This window comes from Heptranchias perlo, chromosome 3, assembly GCF_035084215.1.
Source record: "Heptranchias perlo isolate sHepPer1 chromosome 3, sHepPer1.hap1, whole genome shotgun sequence".
Taxonomy (NCBI): domain Eukaryota; kingdom Metazoa; phylum Chordata; class Chondrichthyes; order Hexanchiformes; family Hexanchidae; genus Heptranchias; species Heptranchias perlo.
In genome coordinates this window covers 26,621,576-26,636,992 of record NC_090327.1, presented here as the reverse complement: position 1 = coordinate 26,636,992, position 15,417 = coordinate 26,621,576, and the positions used below count along the sequence as shown (strand labels likewise).

General features: G+C 42.2%; 1 protein-coding gene across 1 annotated transcript in view; it reads left to right on the top strand.

The window, feature by feature from the left end:
- Positions 1–15,417, top strand: part of LOC137306049 (collagen alpha-1(IX) chain-like) — a 140,114-nt gene that overhangs the window by 113,300 nt on the left and 11,397 nt on the right. The window contains exons 29-35 of the mRNA XM_067975092.1: positions 2,726–2,779; positions 3,462–3,533; positions 6,747–6,782; positions 8,993–9,037; positions 11,199–11,231; positions 12,336–12,482; positions 13,858–13,912. Of these exons, the coding sequence (XP_067831193.1) occupies positions 2,726–2,779; positions 3,462–3,533; positions 6,747–6,782; positions 8,993–9,037; positions 11,199–11,231; positions 12,336–12,482; positions 13,858–13,912 (442 nt within the window). The remainder of the gene's footprint in view (positions 1–2,725; positions 2,780–3,461; positions 3,534–6,746; positions 6,783–8,992; positions 9,038–11,198; positions 11,232–12,335; positions 12,483–13,857; positions 13,913–15,417) is intronic.

Below are 15,417 nucleotides of genomic sequence, written 5' to 3'. Positions count from 1 at the left end.
GTTGGGTGTGGCATGGGCCAGTCCATGTGACCTATGTTGCCTGTCACTTATTGGCAACGAGGCTTTAAATGGATGTTGCCAAGGTTGTAGTTAGTTTATTACTATGGAACTGAGCTAAGTCCAGCAAAACTAATTTCTTAGGACTTAGTAGTCCCAGAAGTCGGTTGGAATTTGTATCACACATTCCAGTTGAATGAATAAAGGATACGAAACAACTCCGAAAGATTCAGTTCATTGTCCCTTTTCTTAGCCGTGTGCTTCTTTCTCACAGTGAACACTATACTCCTCCCTTTCTCAACTAACAAAATTAGTTTAGTTAAAAGAAATGTTTTCGTGCAAAGGGCTATTAGAATATGGAATACATTACATAAGAACATTACATAATACCCCTCGAGCCTGCTCCGCCATTCAATCAGATCATGGCTGATCGTCAACCTCAACTCCCCTTTCCTGCTCGATCCCCATATCCATTGATTCCCCTAGAGTCCAAAAATGTATCTATATCAGCCTTGAATATTCTCAACGATTCAGCATCCACAGCCCTCTGGAGTAGAGAATTCCAAAGATTCACAACCTTCTGAGTGAAGAAATTCCTCCTCATCTCAGTCTTAAATGGCCGACCCCTTATTCTGAGACTGTGCCCTCTAGTTCTGGACTCTCCAGCCAGCGGAAACAACCTCTCAGCATCTACCCTGTCAAGCCCCCGCAGAATCTTATAAGTTTCAATGAGATCACCTCTCATTCTTCTAAACTCTAGAGAGTATAGGCCCATTCTACTCAACGTTACCACAAGTAAAGAAAGCACTTGCATTTATATAGCACCTTTCATGCTCTTGGGATATCCCGAAGTGCTTCATAGCCACTGAAGTACTTTTGAAGTGTAGTCACTGCTGCTATATAGGTAAACAAGGCAGCCAATTTACAAACAGCAAGATTTCACAATCATCAATGAGTTAAGTGACTAGATAATCTGTTTTTGTTGTGCTGGTTGAAGGATAAATATTGACCAAAAGGACTCCTCTACTGTTCTTCAAATAGTGCCATGGAATCTTTTACGTCTACCTGATTAGGCAGATGGGACCTCAGTTTAATGTCTCATCTGAAATGTGGCAGCTTTGACAATGTCGCACTCCCTCAGTACTGCACTGATGTATCAGCCTAGATTATGTGCTCAAGTCCCTGAAGTAGGACTTGAACCCATAACCATCTGACTCAGAGCTAAGGCTGGCATTGTTAATGTTAAGAGGAAATCAGGTAAACACATGAAATATTAATGTAGAAAAAGCACAGGAGAATGAAGTAGCACATGCATGATGTGCCAAAATGATCTCCTTTTGTGCTGAAGTCTATGATAATTGGATATACTGTATTTGATGAAACAAATGTTTAAAATGAATGAAAGTTAATAACTAAATGCTGCTTTACCATAGTTCCTTTACTAAAATATCCTGTAAGTAGAAATATGTATGAATATGCAATCTATACAGTGTATGTTACATATAGAATATTAAACTATAATGTGCACATACACTGTATATGCTGCATCAATATGTATGGGTGTTTACTAACGGACAAACTGTTAAATGGAATTTGTCTAACTACACTGTATCGGTCAGCATGCTGTGAAATTATATTGACACTGTCAGCAGTTCAGGTGTTTTGCTCAGACTCCAGGATCAATTTTTGTCTTACGGTCTGAGTTGGTTCTAAATGGCTAAGAACTGGATTTATGTTACCCACTAATCTATTCTCCTACTCTCTTTGCCCCGCTTATTTCCTTTTTCAGTTTTGTATTCAACTTGGTTGATGATGGCTAATCTACCGGAATGGTCAAGTAAAAATAGTACTCAATTCACCAGACTAAGCTAATTTGAATAATTCATCATAATTCCGAAAGCAAACTGAGACAGACTTAGGGAAGACACTAGTGGTGTAGAGGAAAATTGCATGTAAGTGAAATTTAAAGGGATGGGTTCAATTAAAGGGTAGGATCATAGTGAGGAGACAACATTTTAGCAAGCTTTTGAAGAGTCTTAAAGGGCATCTAAACATATCAGCAGCATTTCTGAAGGCTGAAAAGGCAGAGGATTAAAAGGTGGCCGTAAAAATGAAGAGGAAGGGAACTCTAAATTTAGACATGAGTGTGCAGACAAGTGACGGACCGACCCAGCACCTAACCCCTGTATGAAAAGATAGATCCCAGGGCCTGCGGAAATGGTTGGCATCTTGCCGGGTGTGGGCAAACAGGCGATGTTGGCTCTTGCTCACTCTTGTATACCTTCTTTCATGCATATAAAATATGGCATGTCACAATTCCAGGATAGTAGTTAGTCAAGAAGGGCCCAGATAAGGTCTAAAGGCACTTACCTTTAAAATCTATAGGCCTTTTGAATACCTTAATGAGGCTCTCAGCTGCTTCGAATAGGAGCTTCCAAGGCCTGCCTAAGGCCTGGCCACATATTGGTGCAGGGCACAAATTAGCAGGACTCATATCCGCCAGATTTTACAGTCCTGTATGCCCTGTCTATGCCCTAAAACAGAAGGGATACTAAAATCGGCCCCAATATCCCTTCAATTTTCATTTGCCAGACTCAACCATTACTTTACCTGAGCAAAGTCTCATACAGCTAGGTGAAATGCTTTACTATGTGTACTATTGGAAGCCTTGCAAGACAAAACATGTATTTTTACATTACCAAACATTAATATGATTTTTTTTTTACAGGGAGATTCTGGAGAGCAGGGACCCACTGGAACCCCTGGTTTGCCAGGCCCTTCTGTAAGTATAACCAGGTTTCAACTGAACTGATTGTCAGCACATACATTAAGCGAAGCTGTTGAGAAACTTTTATCTTTATAAACACTGAAGCCATGATTTTCTGCTGAAGTTACTGGTGTGAATTCACTTGAATGTGGTGGATGATTGCTTTTGAAGAATTCCACCAGCTCCCACTCCTTTGTCTCTCTCATTTCTGGGATTTCCTGCCAGATGTGATGGAAGTGTGTAGAAGGGTGGACATATTCAAAGATGTATCAAATGCCTAGGCTTCGGCATCATTTTCAAAAATTAGATTTGGGTTTTGAATTTTAAATCAGCTGCAAAGAGCAGTGCTGCAATGCTGTGCTGTGGTGGGCCTCCAAGGTCACAGCTAATCGTCATCCAAGTAGCCTGTAAGAGTGTCGCCAGACTATTTGATCATGTAATAGGAAAAAGAAAGAATGAAATTGCATTCATACAGCGCCTTTCACGACCTCAGGATGTCCCAAAGCACTTTACAACCAATGCAGTACTTTTGAAGTGTAGTCACTATTGTAATGTAGGAAACCCGGCAGCCAATTTGTGCACAGCAAGATTCCACAAACAGCAATGTGATAATGACCAGATAATCTGTTTTGGTGATGTTGGTTGAATTACAACTATAGCTCAGATTTTCTAACTAATTGATATTTTCTGATTATAGGGATCGAAGGGTGACTGTGGTCGTACAGGTCTTCAGGGTCCTCTTGGTTTTCCTGGAGGAAGAGGAGATAAGGTAAGACATTAAGGGGTAGAGATTCCGCTTTGGGCGCAATCAGCAATTGGGTGCAAATTGTACCTGAAAATTGCACCAGCTAGGTTAAAGTCCGAGTCTTCGCTAAAATGTATTTGCATTATCACAAATGTAAAATCTTCCATGAGCCAGCGCAATCTGGCAGCTTAACAGAGCAATAAAAAATATTCATCGATGTTTTTAAGATGTATTTAAGAATGGTACCTTGGTGCAGTTTAATTAATACAGCTGAAAATGGGTTTATCACAAAAGATAAGCATTTTTGATAAGTATCCAGTCCTCCACCTGTGAGTACTGAACCATTTACTACTTTCATTGGTATACACTAGTCAGTTTCTTAGTGAATTAAATATTTTTTAATATGTAAAAATGTTTAAAACCTGCCAACTATAGCCTTTGTGCCTAAGAAAACGAGCTTAATTTGAAGACCCTCCTCGAACAGTCGCAGACGTGCGCAATTGGCGGAAACTCGCCATCCTTGTTATTTCGATCGAGGGGCATGGCCAGATTTGTGGGTGGGGTCGGCTTCAGCTAAATGATTTTTGACCCAGCGCAAAAGATCGTGGAAACTCGAATTAAGTTGGATGTAATTTATGTCCAGTGTAAATCAAAATTCAATGATCTTTTGCGCTGGTGCGGCCGGATTACGCCGATAAAACCAGCATCATAGAATCATAGAAGTTTACAACATGGAAACAGGCCCTTCGGCCCAACATGTCCATGTCGCCCAGTTTATACCACTAAGCTAGTCCCAATTGCCTGCACTTGGCCCATATCTAGTGGAAACTCTACCCACAATTAGTTAAAAAGGTGGAAGAATATACTGTACAATTTATGTATTGTATAATATTTATTAAGGATTAGGGTAAGATTTTTCACCAGTGTTGAGATAAACACTTTGAAGTGGAACATTTTTTAGTCAAAGAGGGAGACAGGTTAATGTTGCAGAAGACATTTAAAGATATGCAAACATTTTAGTGCAATTAAAGAAAAAAACGAACTTGGACTGATATAGTGCTTTTCATGTCCTTATGATGTTCCAAAGCGCTATACAGCCAATAAATTACATTTGAAGAGTAGTCAGTTTTGTTTTCTAGGCAAACAAGGTTGGAAAAAGAAGTGGGAGGGAAAGAAACATTAGCTAGAGTTCTTTGAGGAGGTGATAGATATGGTGGATGGACAAAATACAAAGAAAAGCTCAAGACTATGCTCTTGTATAGAGCCGGCGTGGACTAAATGGGCCGAATGGCCTTTTTCCATGCTGTAACCTTTCTATGATTCTATAAGGGGCTAAGTAGTGATTTGATAGTGATGTTTAAAATTATGAAGGGATGGCACAGAGTAGATAGAAGCAGACTGTTAGCAGTGATTGAGCGGTCTAGAACAAGGGGATATAGACATATGATTAAATATAAAAGATTTAGGACAGAGACCAGGAGAAACCTGTTTTATACAGTGGGTTCTGAGGCTCTGGAATGAACTATCATAGTTAGTTAATGAAGCAGGGACCATGTCAACATTTAAGAATAGGTTAGCTATGTGAATGAAGAAAAGATGAATAAAGGAACATGGGAACAGAGCGAGCACATGGGATTAGGACCATTGCTTTCATGGGATTAGAACCACTGCTCTCATGGGATTGGGACTACTAATCTCATGGGATTAGGACCACTGATCTCATGGGATTAGGACTAATGATCTCATGGCATTAGGACCACTGCTTTCATGGGATTAGGACTACTGATCTCCTGGGATTAGGACTACTGATCTCATGGCATTAGGACCACCACTCTCATGGGATTAGGACCACTGCTCTCATTGGATTAGGACCACCCCTCTCATGGGATTAGGACCACTACTGTCATGGCATTAGGACCACTGCTCTCATGGGATTAGGACCACCGCTCTCATGGGATTAGGGCCACTGCTCTCATGGGATTAGGACTACTGATCTCATGGGATTAGGACTACTGATCTCATGGGATTAGGACCACTGCTCTCATGGTATTAGGACCACTGCTCTCATGGGATTAGGTCTAATGATCTCATGGGATTAGGACTAATGATCTCATGGGATTAGGACCACCGCTGTCATGGGATTAGGACCACTGCTCTCACTGGATTAGGACTAATGATCTCATGGGATTAGGACCACTGCTCTCATGGGATTAGGACCACTGCTCTCATGGGATTAGGACCACTGCTCTCATGGGATTAGGACCACTGCTCTCATGGGATTAGGACCACTGCTCTTGTGAAGGATAAGCACCAACACAGACTGGGTGTGCTGAACCTCCTGTCTCTGAGTTGTAATTTCTGTGCAATTCTATGTAGATAATCCAGTCGCAGAAAGTAAATTAATGGGTTGGAAGACCTGGAACCAGGGTGTAGTCAGGGTATACACTATATACCCACTTTTAATTTCAAAAGAGAAGCATGTGCTCACATTTCAGCCACTTGAAATAGGAGTAGCAAAAGGGAGGAGGCCAATATGTGTTCCTAAGCAGCAGCCTCGCTTTGGAATGCTTACGGGCCATTCTGATGTTGTTGCTGCACTCAAGGGTTGGTCATACAGGCGTTGGATTCAGCTAATTTCTGTGCAAGTTTTTTGTCTGGCCAGAAAGCAGTGCAGCTTTTGGTACATTTTACAATTGACACTAAAGAATGTAATATATTCAACTGCAAAACGCTATAAGATGCAGCAATTATGGTATAAAAATGAAAATTTTCTGGGGAAACATTTTGCACACCTCTCCCTCACCGAAGGACATGGTGCCCACTTATAAAACTGCCACTACCTACAACTTGCTTAATGGAAAAGCAGGAAATTGTTCGATGATATAAGAGATCATCTCAGTGAGGCAATGGAAAGACATCTGAAAGACAGGGGAATGCGCAAATAGCTAAAATGATGAGAGGCTCACACAAGGAAAAAGGCACAGAAATGGGGAAAATTGGACTAAAAAACCCCTCACGGGTGCAGGATGTGTGAAAGTCAATCCGTCAGCCCCGCAAAGAGGGAAAAGAAAAGTCAACATCACAGATGCAGACCTCTGCCATCAGAATTGTCTTGTTCTGAAGGCTTTACCCCTAGGACATAGTTTCAAGGCATTGATTGATTAATCCCAGCAATGTTAGGTTGCTGCTACTGGTTTATTCAGATACTGTGAATTCACATTTGTTTTGTCTTTTCAGGGCTCTGCTGGCATTCCTGGTCTCAAAGGAAATGAGGTAATATAATTGTGCATCCATGCAATGGTGTTGGCATTCAGAGAGGCAACCATTAAAAGCTGACGAAAGTCTTTCAGTTATTTTTGTTCATTGCAGAATCCTAACCGTGGTTAAGTTTTGATTGTAAAGGAGGAGATTGTAAGGTCCCCCCTCCCCAAACCCAGTTTTCTTCCCTTCTCCTGAAGGTGCTGACTCATGCAAGAATACAGCTGTTGGCCCATTTCACCCAACTGGCTCTACCTCATGCTTGAAACTTGATTGTCAAGAGTTGGGAGATTAGTCAGCATTGATGGGCATCACAGCCCAGCCTCATGCTGTCCTCAACTGATGTCAACATGCATGCACTTTCCAGCGGGAGTCACTGGTTAGTAATCAGGAGGTCTGATTTGGGTTTTTTTGCCACCCCTCCCCAGGGGTGCTACAACCAATTGAAGCACCTCCACAGATACAAATGCTGAGATCAATGAAGTCAACAAAGAAAGAGGTTCAAACCTGGAACATCCCTGGACTACATAGGGCCAATTTCACAAGGTCCCACTAGTGGAGCATCGCTGGCTGGGAGCAAGGATTGTGAAATGGGTAGTGTGTCCGATTCGCAGTAAGTTCCATGCAGGGAAAAACACAGCTGCCTTTTTTGAGGCTGCGCTCATGGCCAACACAAGCCTTGTTAAAGCTCCAAATTTGAAGTAAATGGGCGACTTGCCGGATTGTGAGGCTTTTTCACCGCTTCCTGATTGGCAGTGCTGCATTATTAACAGGTTGATGCCAATTGGAAAATCTAGGCCTATATCAGTTGTTCAAATGACCTCAGTTTGCTGTGGGCTAGCTTGGGCCAGGCAGCTAATCATTCCCAGCTCCGATTTTGTGAAATTGCTACTTAAGTCCAGTTGTACACTGAGCGATGAATTTGCCAACTGAACCATGAAAGAGCTGTGCTAGAGTGAAGAATTTCTGCTACTCCTATCCTGCCCTGTACTAAGTCCTGCTCACCCATTACCCATGTCCTTGCTGACCTACACTGGCTCCTGGTCTCCAATGCCTCAAATTTAAAATTCTCATCCTTATGTTTAAGTCCCTTCATGGCTTTACCTCTCCTTATCTCTGTAACCTCCTCCAGCTCTAGTCTCCTTGGCACCCCATCCACCACCCTAAATATTCACCAGTGCACCGTGGCTGCAGTGTGTACCATCCACAGGATGCACTGCAGCAACTCGCCAAGGCTTCTTCGACAGCACCTCCCAAACCCGTGACCTCTACCACCTAGAAGGACAAGGGCAGCAGGCACATGGGTACAACACCACCTGCACGTTCCCCTCCAAGTCACACACCATCCCGACTCGGAAATATATTGCCGTTCCTTCATCGTCGCTGGGTCAAAATCCTGGAACTTCCTACCAAACAGCACTGTGGGAGAACCTTCACCACACAGACTGCAGTGGTTCAAGAAGGCAGTTTACCACCATCTTCTCAAGGGCAATTAGGGATGGGCAATAAATGCTGGCCTTGCCAGTGATGCCCACATACCATGAATGAATAAAAAAAAATCCCCCAACTCTCCATTCCTCTGACTTGTCTCCTCCCCCACCATTGGTGAACATGCCTTTAGCTGCCTAAGCCCCACACTCTGGAGTTCCCTTCCTAAACTTCACTGGTCCTGGACTTCCATCTCCTCCTTTAATACCCTCCATAAACACACCTCTTCGACCAAGCTTTTGGTCACCCCTCCCAATATCTGCTTCTTTGGCTCAACATCCATTATTTTTTATTACACCTCTGTGAAGTGCTTTGGGATAATTTTTATAATAAAGGCACTGTATAAGTACAAGTTATTGTTGTTGTTGTTATGGAAAGAAAAGACTTGCATTTATATAGTACCCGTCACAACCGTAGACCCTCCCAAAATGCTTCACAGTCAATGAAGTACCTTTGAAGTGTAGTCACTGTTGCAATGTTAGCATTGATTTAGTCATCATCCATAATAGTAAACACCTTAGACTACATTAATGTGTTGACCGAGCACCGTGATAACGACCTGGATAAAACTCATATGTAAATAAGAAATGAAGGTTGATAATTCTGAGGGTGTGATCTTCAAATTACCAATGCTCATCCACCGCAGTGACTGGTGATTATCTACAATGACACTGTATCATGGCTCTGATAGACTCGGGCACTACCTGATCGAATCTCTTTAATTTTACTTTTAAAAGGGGAAACCAGGTATGAATGGCGAGTCTGGAGAAAAGGGCGAGCAGGTAAGTGATGAAATAAATTATAAAGTCCTGTATATTTAGCATTTGTAAACGTGGGGCCATGACTACTGCTCCACCTGATGGCTGTTGGGATTTACTGCACTATGAAATTCCCCTGCAAAATGTTTGCAGTGCCCAAACTAAAATTTTTGAATCAAGCAATTAAGGGAGAATTTTTAGCTACCGTTGAGTTTTTGGGGAGGAATCGATTCTCACTGATTTTATCTTCTTAAAGATCAATCTCCACCATTTTTCTCTGAATGTCCATAATAATTTCAGGGATTACGGTATGATTTGGAGGTAATTTGGCAGCAATTGCTACACATTCCCATTTTTCCAATTAAGGAGAAGCTTCTTTGTATATTTGTGTGTATAAGTCAATCTCCCATGGAATTGCACAAGGGGAATCAAGGCCAAGTGAAGTCTTTAGATCAAGCAGGGTTAGACAGCACCGGATTATTAGACCACGTCCAAGGGAGGACTGTGACACTGGTGATAATTAAAAATAGGATTGTCATGGGACAAAAATAGGATTGACTGAGCCCTTTATATATTTATTCCTTGAAACTTTGTGAGGAGGCAGCAGCAAGGACAGCGCCAAGACAGCAGCGGGTTTTGAGGTAGGAGCGTGCGCAGTGGTTGAAGGTTGACCTTGGTGGAAAGCATCATGAGCATGAGGAAGCGTCTGGAGACCAATGGGGTCAGCACCGGCCCAGAACAGGTCTCTGGTTGACAGACAGCAGCCCTTTAAGGAGTGTGGGGCCAGGGGCCAGAGAGGCACACCAGTACTGCTAGCACACGTTGGCCAACCAAAGGGAGCAAGAAAGCCTGAGGAGGGAACAGAACACAGAATAGGGTGCAGACCATGGGCCCAAAGTAGTCGGGCAAGAAAGGCCCAAGAATGAGCTGTAGAGAAGCTGACTGGCGAGGGAAGCAGTCATGGAAGTAGCCAAAGGCGGGGCAAGGAGCAAAAGCAGAGAGCAGTGGTGGGTGATGGGTGAGCAGCCAAGAGGGAGAGAAGCAGTGGCTAAGAACGGGTCATGGCCTTGTCAATAAAATTAAAAGCTAAAAATGTTAATTTTAAACCTTATGACAAACTTGCCTATGAGGAAAAAAATCTCTTGCAGAACAACCAAGATGGTGTTGAAGCCAGAAGAAACAGTTCAGAAATTTGCTCCACAGCACCACCCAGTGGCCAAATAGATATGTGTACCCTGTAGGACACTATAAAAGAATGAAAGTAATGTGACACCTCTAACATTGGAAGTCCTGCCACAGCATCACCTAAAGGTGTCACAGGACTTGCCCAAAGGGAAATCCTCCTCAACCCCTCCCAATTGATCTGATTCATGCTCACTCCAGATACTTCTTCTCATGCCCAATGAAAAGGTTTGGCTCTGCAGGCATGCTTTCTCTCCCCGAACCAAAACATGGCCCTTTGTGAGAAGCAATCTGGAATAGCATAGTGCTGGGTGAACACATCCCTTTTACAGTTAAAACATGCACTGCAAATGGTGCAGCATCATGTTATTACGAACAGTTCAGGTGGGATTCAAACTTATAACCAAAGTTACTTTGTTAGATATTGAGAGAGATGTGGACAGACATACAGATAGACAAAGAGGCTGAGACACATGCATAACATACAAACAGAGCCACAAAGCAAGAACGAGATACACAGACAGACACAGGTAGAGAGACAGATGGGAAGACTGCGACAGAGAGAGGTTTATATAGCGCTGTTCTTAACTCCATGAACTCATCCGGCCTTGTATGACAACAGAATCCTCTGCTCAGGTTGGCTGTTCTGTTTCCCCTTCCATGGGCCTCAGTCCTCTGCACTCTTATTACATTTTACACAGTTTTGTGAATATTTTCCTGAAAAAATATTTTTGGAGACAATTTTCAACTTTGCAACCTGGGCAGTAACCTGGAGGAGCGGATTGCACGCCCTTTGTACAATCCAACTGATTTTCGTACCATTGATATCAATGAGATGAAAATCATGTGGGTTCTACAATGGGTGGGCGATCTGCTCCGCCAGATTACCGCCCAGGCAATAGGAGGTGAATATTATCCCCATTGTTTTATTGAAGTGTGAGCATTGCTCACCTTTGTAGATATTTCATATTTTTGAACAAAATTATGTGTTTGTCTTTTAAAGGGCATCCCGGGTGTTCAAGGCAAGAAAGGAGAGGTATGTATTAGCTTAATGGGGCAAATAGTTCTAGAAATATCATTTTAATATTGATTCTAATTGTTTTGAGATTGTTGATGATGATATTTTATTAAGGATGAGGTACAAGGCTAAATATGATAAAACCTGCCCCCTGCCCACCAATTTTTTTCCTCCTTCTGAAGAAGAGAAGGCAAGAAGTAATGATTTGGGGATGCCAAAGTTGGGTTTTAAAAGTTTGTAGGTTGTAGAAGGAAGCCTACACTGACGCAGGTATAGGATTCCACAGATTTGAGTTCCTCAATGCACATGTTGGAGAAGGAGATGGTGTGGGGTAACTCTTGATTTCAACACAACGAGGATGGTGGGAGGATGTTTAGCTTAGAAGAAATCATAAGAAGAAAGTTCAAATTGGAATGAGCATTAATAAAAACAGAAAGACAAGAACAGTTGCAATGGAGAGGGATTGAGGTTGGAGGCTAGAGATGAGGCAAAGAATCACTTTTCAAATAACGTTTTTTCTTGTAATTAAAAAGAAACATACTACAAATGTTGAAAATTTGAAGTAAAAACACAAAATCATCAGAACTAGAAACTGGAAGATAAGTGAAGTATTAATGCAACTGAACAAAACAAAAAGGGAGGAGGCTCCTCAAATGCTGCATGTACCTGCTCTGCAGTGAGCTAACCCTGCCCCATATTGGAAGGTCAGCTCATCTAAGAGAGATAAAGGGTTGAATATCTAAACAGGGTTTTTTTTTGGAAAACTTGGTAAAGAAATTAATAGAGATTATCTTAGAGAATGTATCCTTTAATCCTACCCAGGAGTGTGAGACTTGTCATGCCTTTTAGAAGAGCCTGCTCAGATATTCAAGTCTTGAACTTTTTATAGATCTATGAAATAGATGCCGATGTGGGTCTATAAAATGAAGCCAGAATATCTGACCTACATTGTCAATCAGTAAGGTGGGGATACAAATCAATCCAGAATTAAATTCTGCCAGTCCTATTGCCGAAGATACAATTGGCACAGTTTACAAATGCATTTCTACCTTTTTGTTTTGTTGCATTAAAGTAGAATATACACATCTGCCAGAGTCAAGCCTTTTGATTTTACCTTCTTAGCCTGGAGCTCCTGGTGAAGCTGGCCTGCTTGGGCCACCAGGACCTCGTGGGCGGCCTGGTCTTGAGGGATCTTCAGGTGCAGTCGGTGCTCGTGGATTGGAAGGAGTACGTGGGATTCCCGGGCCGCCTGGCTCACCAGGTAAACCTGTAAGTATCTGAGGGAAGGCTTACTCTGTACATTGTGGGGTAGATAGTGCAATCCTGGTGCAAAGCTGCTGAGCCCACTGTTCCTCAAATGCTGCATGTACCTGCTCTGCAGTGAGCTAACCCTGCCCCATATTGGAAGGTCAGCTCATCTAAGAAAGTTCAAGAAGAAGGCCCACCACCACCTTCTTAAGGGCAACTAGGGATAGGTAATACATGCCAGCTTTGCCAGCCACATCCACATCCTGAGAAGTTAGTGATACCTTGAGACAAGGAGCTGATAATCATAAACTGCACTGCATGAGTGTGCACTGCATCTACAAAGATTGAGTGCTTTGTCAACAGGATCTCAAGCCAAAGATGTAATGCTGCCATGTTGCACATTCCAGGATGTGCTATTCTCTACAATATACTTCAGGGTTTTGTTTTACTCAAGTGTGTTTTTAAAATGTTCTTTTGTTTAGCCAAAATTGTACAAATACATTGCAGCTACAGATTTCCCATTAATTAATTGTAGAGATCCTTGTTTCTAGGAGGGTTAAGGTTGCTGGGGAGAATGATCTTTGAGCAGCTTTTGAGATACTGTTGAGGTCAATCGTGCTCAGGCCCTGTTCTTTGGCTTTGGGCCAAGATTGCCATTTGTTAATTTTTTATGGCAATACAACCAGTTGTTTGCATGTAATCTTTGTGGTTTTGGTGAAGATTTTACATTTCCTTTCTGATCTCCACTATTAATCACTCCAAAGTCAGGCACTGCAAGGGCTGGAGGAAGAGTAAAGCCCCCTCAACTATGACCCATCAATGTGCCCTAACCATAAGTTCAGAGGCACATCTCCCTATTGCACAAGTATGATATTTCCATTTACCGCTCTTTACCAATCATCCTTTGGTCCGTTTGATTGAGACTGTGGGCAGGTTTGCCTCTTCAGGTCTGGACGATAAACACATCTGCCCTGCCAATCTTTTATGCTGAAGAGGAAAATCCACCCTATAAATGTATTGACGATTGTGCTGAATTATAGGCAGTTTTATGTTGTGGATTTACTTCCACCAGGAATTAGATTGTGATTGCCCAGCATAACACCGTTACATAAATCCCACCAATCTGGACTGGATTCCAAGCCAGGCCTCAGAGGCGAAAGGAGATTGTGCTAACGCACCATGTGCTTTTGGTAAAACTATCATTTCTCATGGCTGTCATACATTAGAACTCATCTGAACTTACAGGATTGCTAGAAACTTCTGAATGTAACCTGACTATTTTGACAACAAAATCCTTTTATAATTCATCCCAGTTGTTCAGGATAAGCAGCAACTAAATTCTTTAGTTCGATTTTTTGAATGTGCCTTTGCTGCTAAACAAAATCTTCTTCCATAGGGCAAAGAGGCGAGTGAGCGACGAATCAGGGAAGTGTGTATGAGCATGATTCAAGGTGAGTGAGTGAGGTCTTCAGGTTGTACTTTTGATGTTTTCCATTTTCAAGGGGCTTAAGATCTGTCTCTCCATCTGTCTGCTCTGGTCTCTGTCTGTCTCTTTTGGCCTTGAATTTATGCTGAGAAAATATTATCAAATGGTTGCTTGGAAAATTTATATGAAATTCCATTGTCTGGTATTTTAATAGAGGTATTTAATTCTGTTAAAGGAACAGACTAGAAGAAATTCATTAAGCATTTGTATACTATATTAGCAAAGTGTAATTTCAAGGTGTCCTTCTCTGTATGGCTGAGATCTTCCACTTTCCCACTTCTGAATTCTTGGTGGGACTGGGATGGATGGTAACATAAAATTGGATGTCATATTCCTGCCAACTAGATTATCTGCTGGTGGCCTTCAATATTTGTCGTAATCTCACTATGGCAACACTGAACACCAGGGATGCCTGTTCATGGCAGAGAATTCCATGTTCTAACCCTCCATAAAGAAATTATTTTCCAGCATCTCCTTTAATCCTTTCTGTGATCTTATCTAAATTTGTTTCTCAGTCAGAGCTAGTTGATCTTTAGCCAGGAGAGTGGTAAGGCAACTAAAATTGGCATTGGTGTCCTAGAGCTGGGGAAGGGAAAAATCAATAAAGATTCCTACTCCCAATCATTATCGAGTGAGCACTACTGAGAAATGTTTAGGTGTGGAGGTCAGATGACGACAGCATCAGGATAAGAACAGAAGAAATAGGAGCAGGAGTAGGCCATCCGGCCCCTCGAGCCTGCTCCACCATTCAACAAGTTCATGGCTGATCTTCTACCTCGACACCATTTTCCTGCACCGTACCCATATCCCTTGATGCCTTTAATATCTAGGAAGCTATCGATCTCATGGGCTACAATGCTCCCTCCCCATGTTGAATAGCCTGTGGGGACTTACTTTCTAGGCTCACGTCTGAAGAATGGTAACCTGGGCGAAGCATCAGAACGCTGCTGGCACTTTGGAGCTGTGGCCTACCATGAAGAGGTGGGTGGGGGAGGGGCAGAAAAATCACACTAACTGTTCTCTTGAGCAGAAGCCGAAGCTGACCCTAATCATGCCCAGCGACCTCCTCCGTCAGGATTCCCGCAGCTTTCCAGTTACAACCGCTAACAAATAACTGCTGCTGTGGACAAATGAGAAAAACCTGCTCTTTGAAAACAGGGAAAGCCTTGAACACTGGCCAAAATATTGGGGAGCAAGCTTTCTCAAAGAATATTATTACAGAGTAATGAATTAAATTGGTTTTCAAAGACTTTGATCCCTTTCCTTCTTGTTAAACCACCGCGCGAATGAATCTAATCAGTAATGGACCATGTAGTTGTTGCATAAGAAGTAATAATGAGTTTGAGGAAGTCACAAAGCAGTTACATAGTTTAAACCAAATCACCAGAGTGTAGTATAAGTGATTTATAAAGCTGTTTGAACATTGAAAGTTACTGGAACATTCTCACTTTGTTGAAGTCGAGATTCATT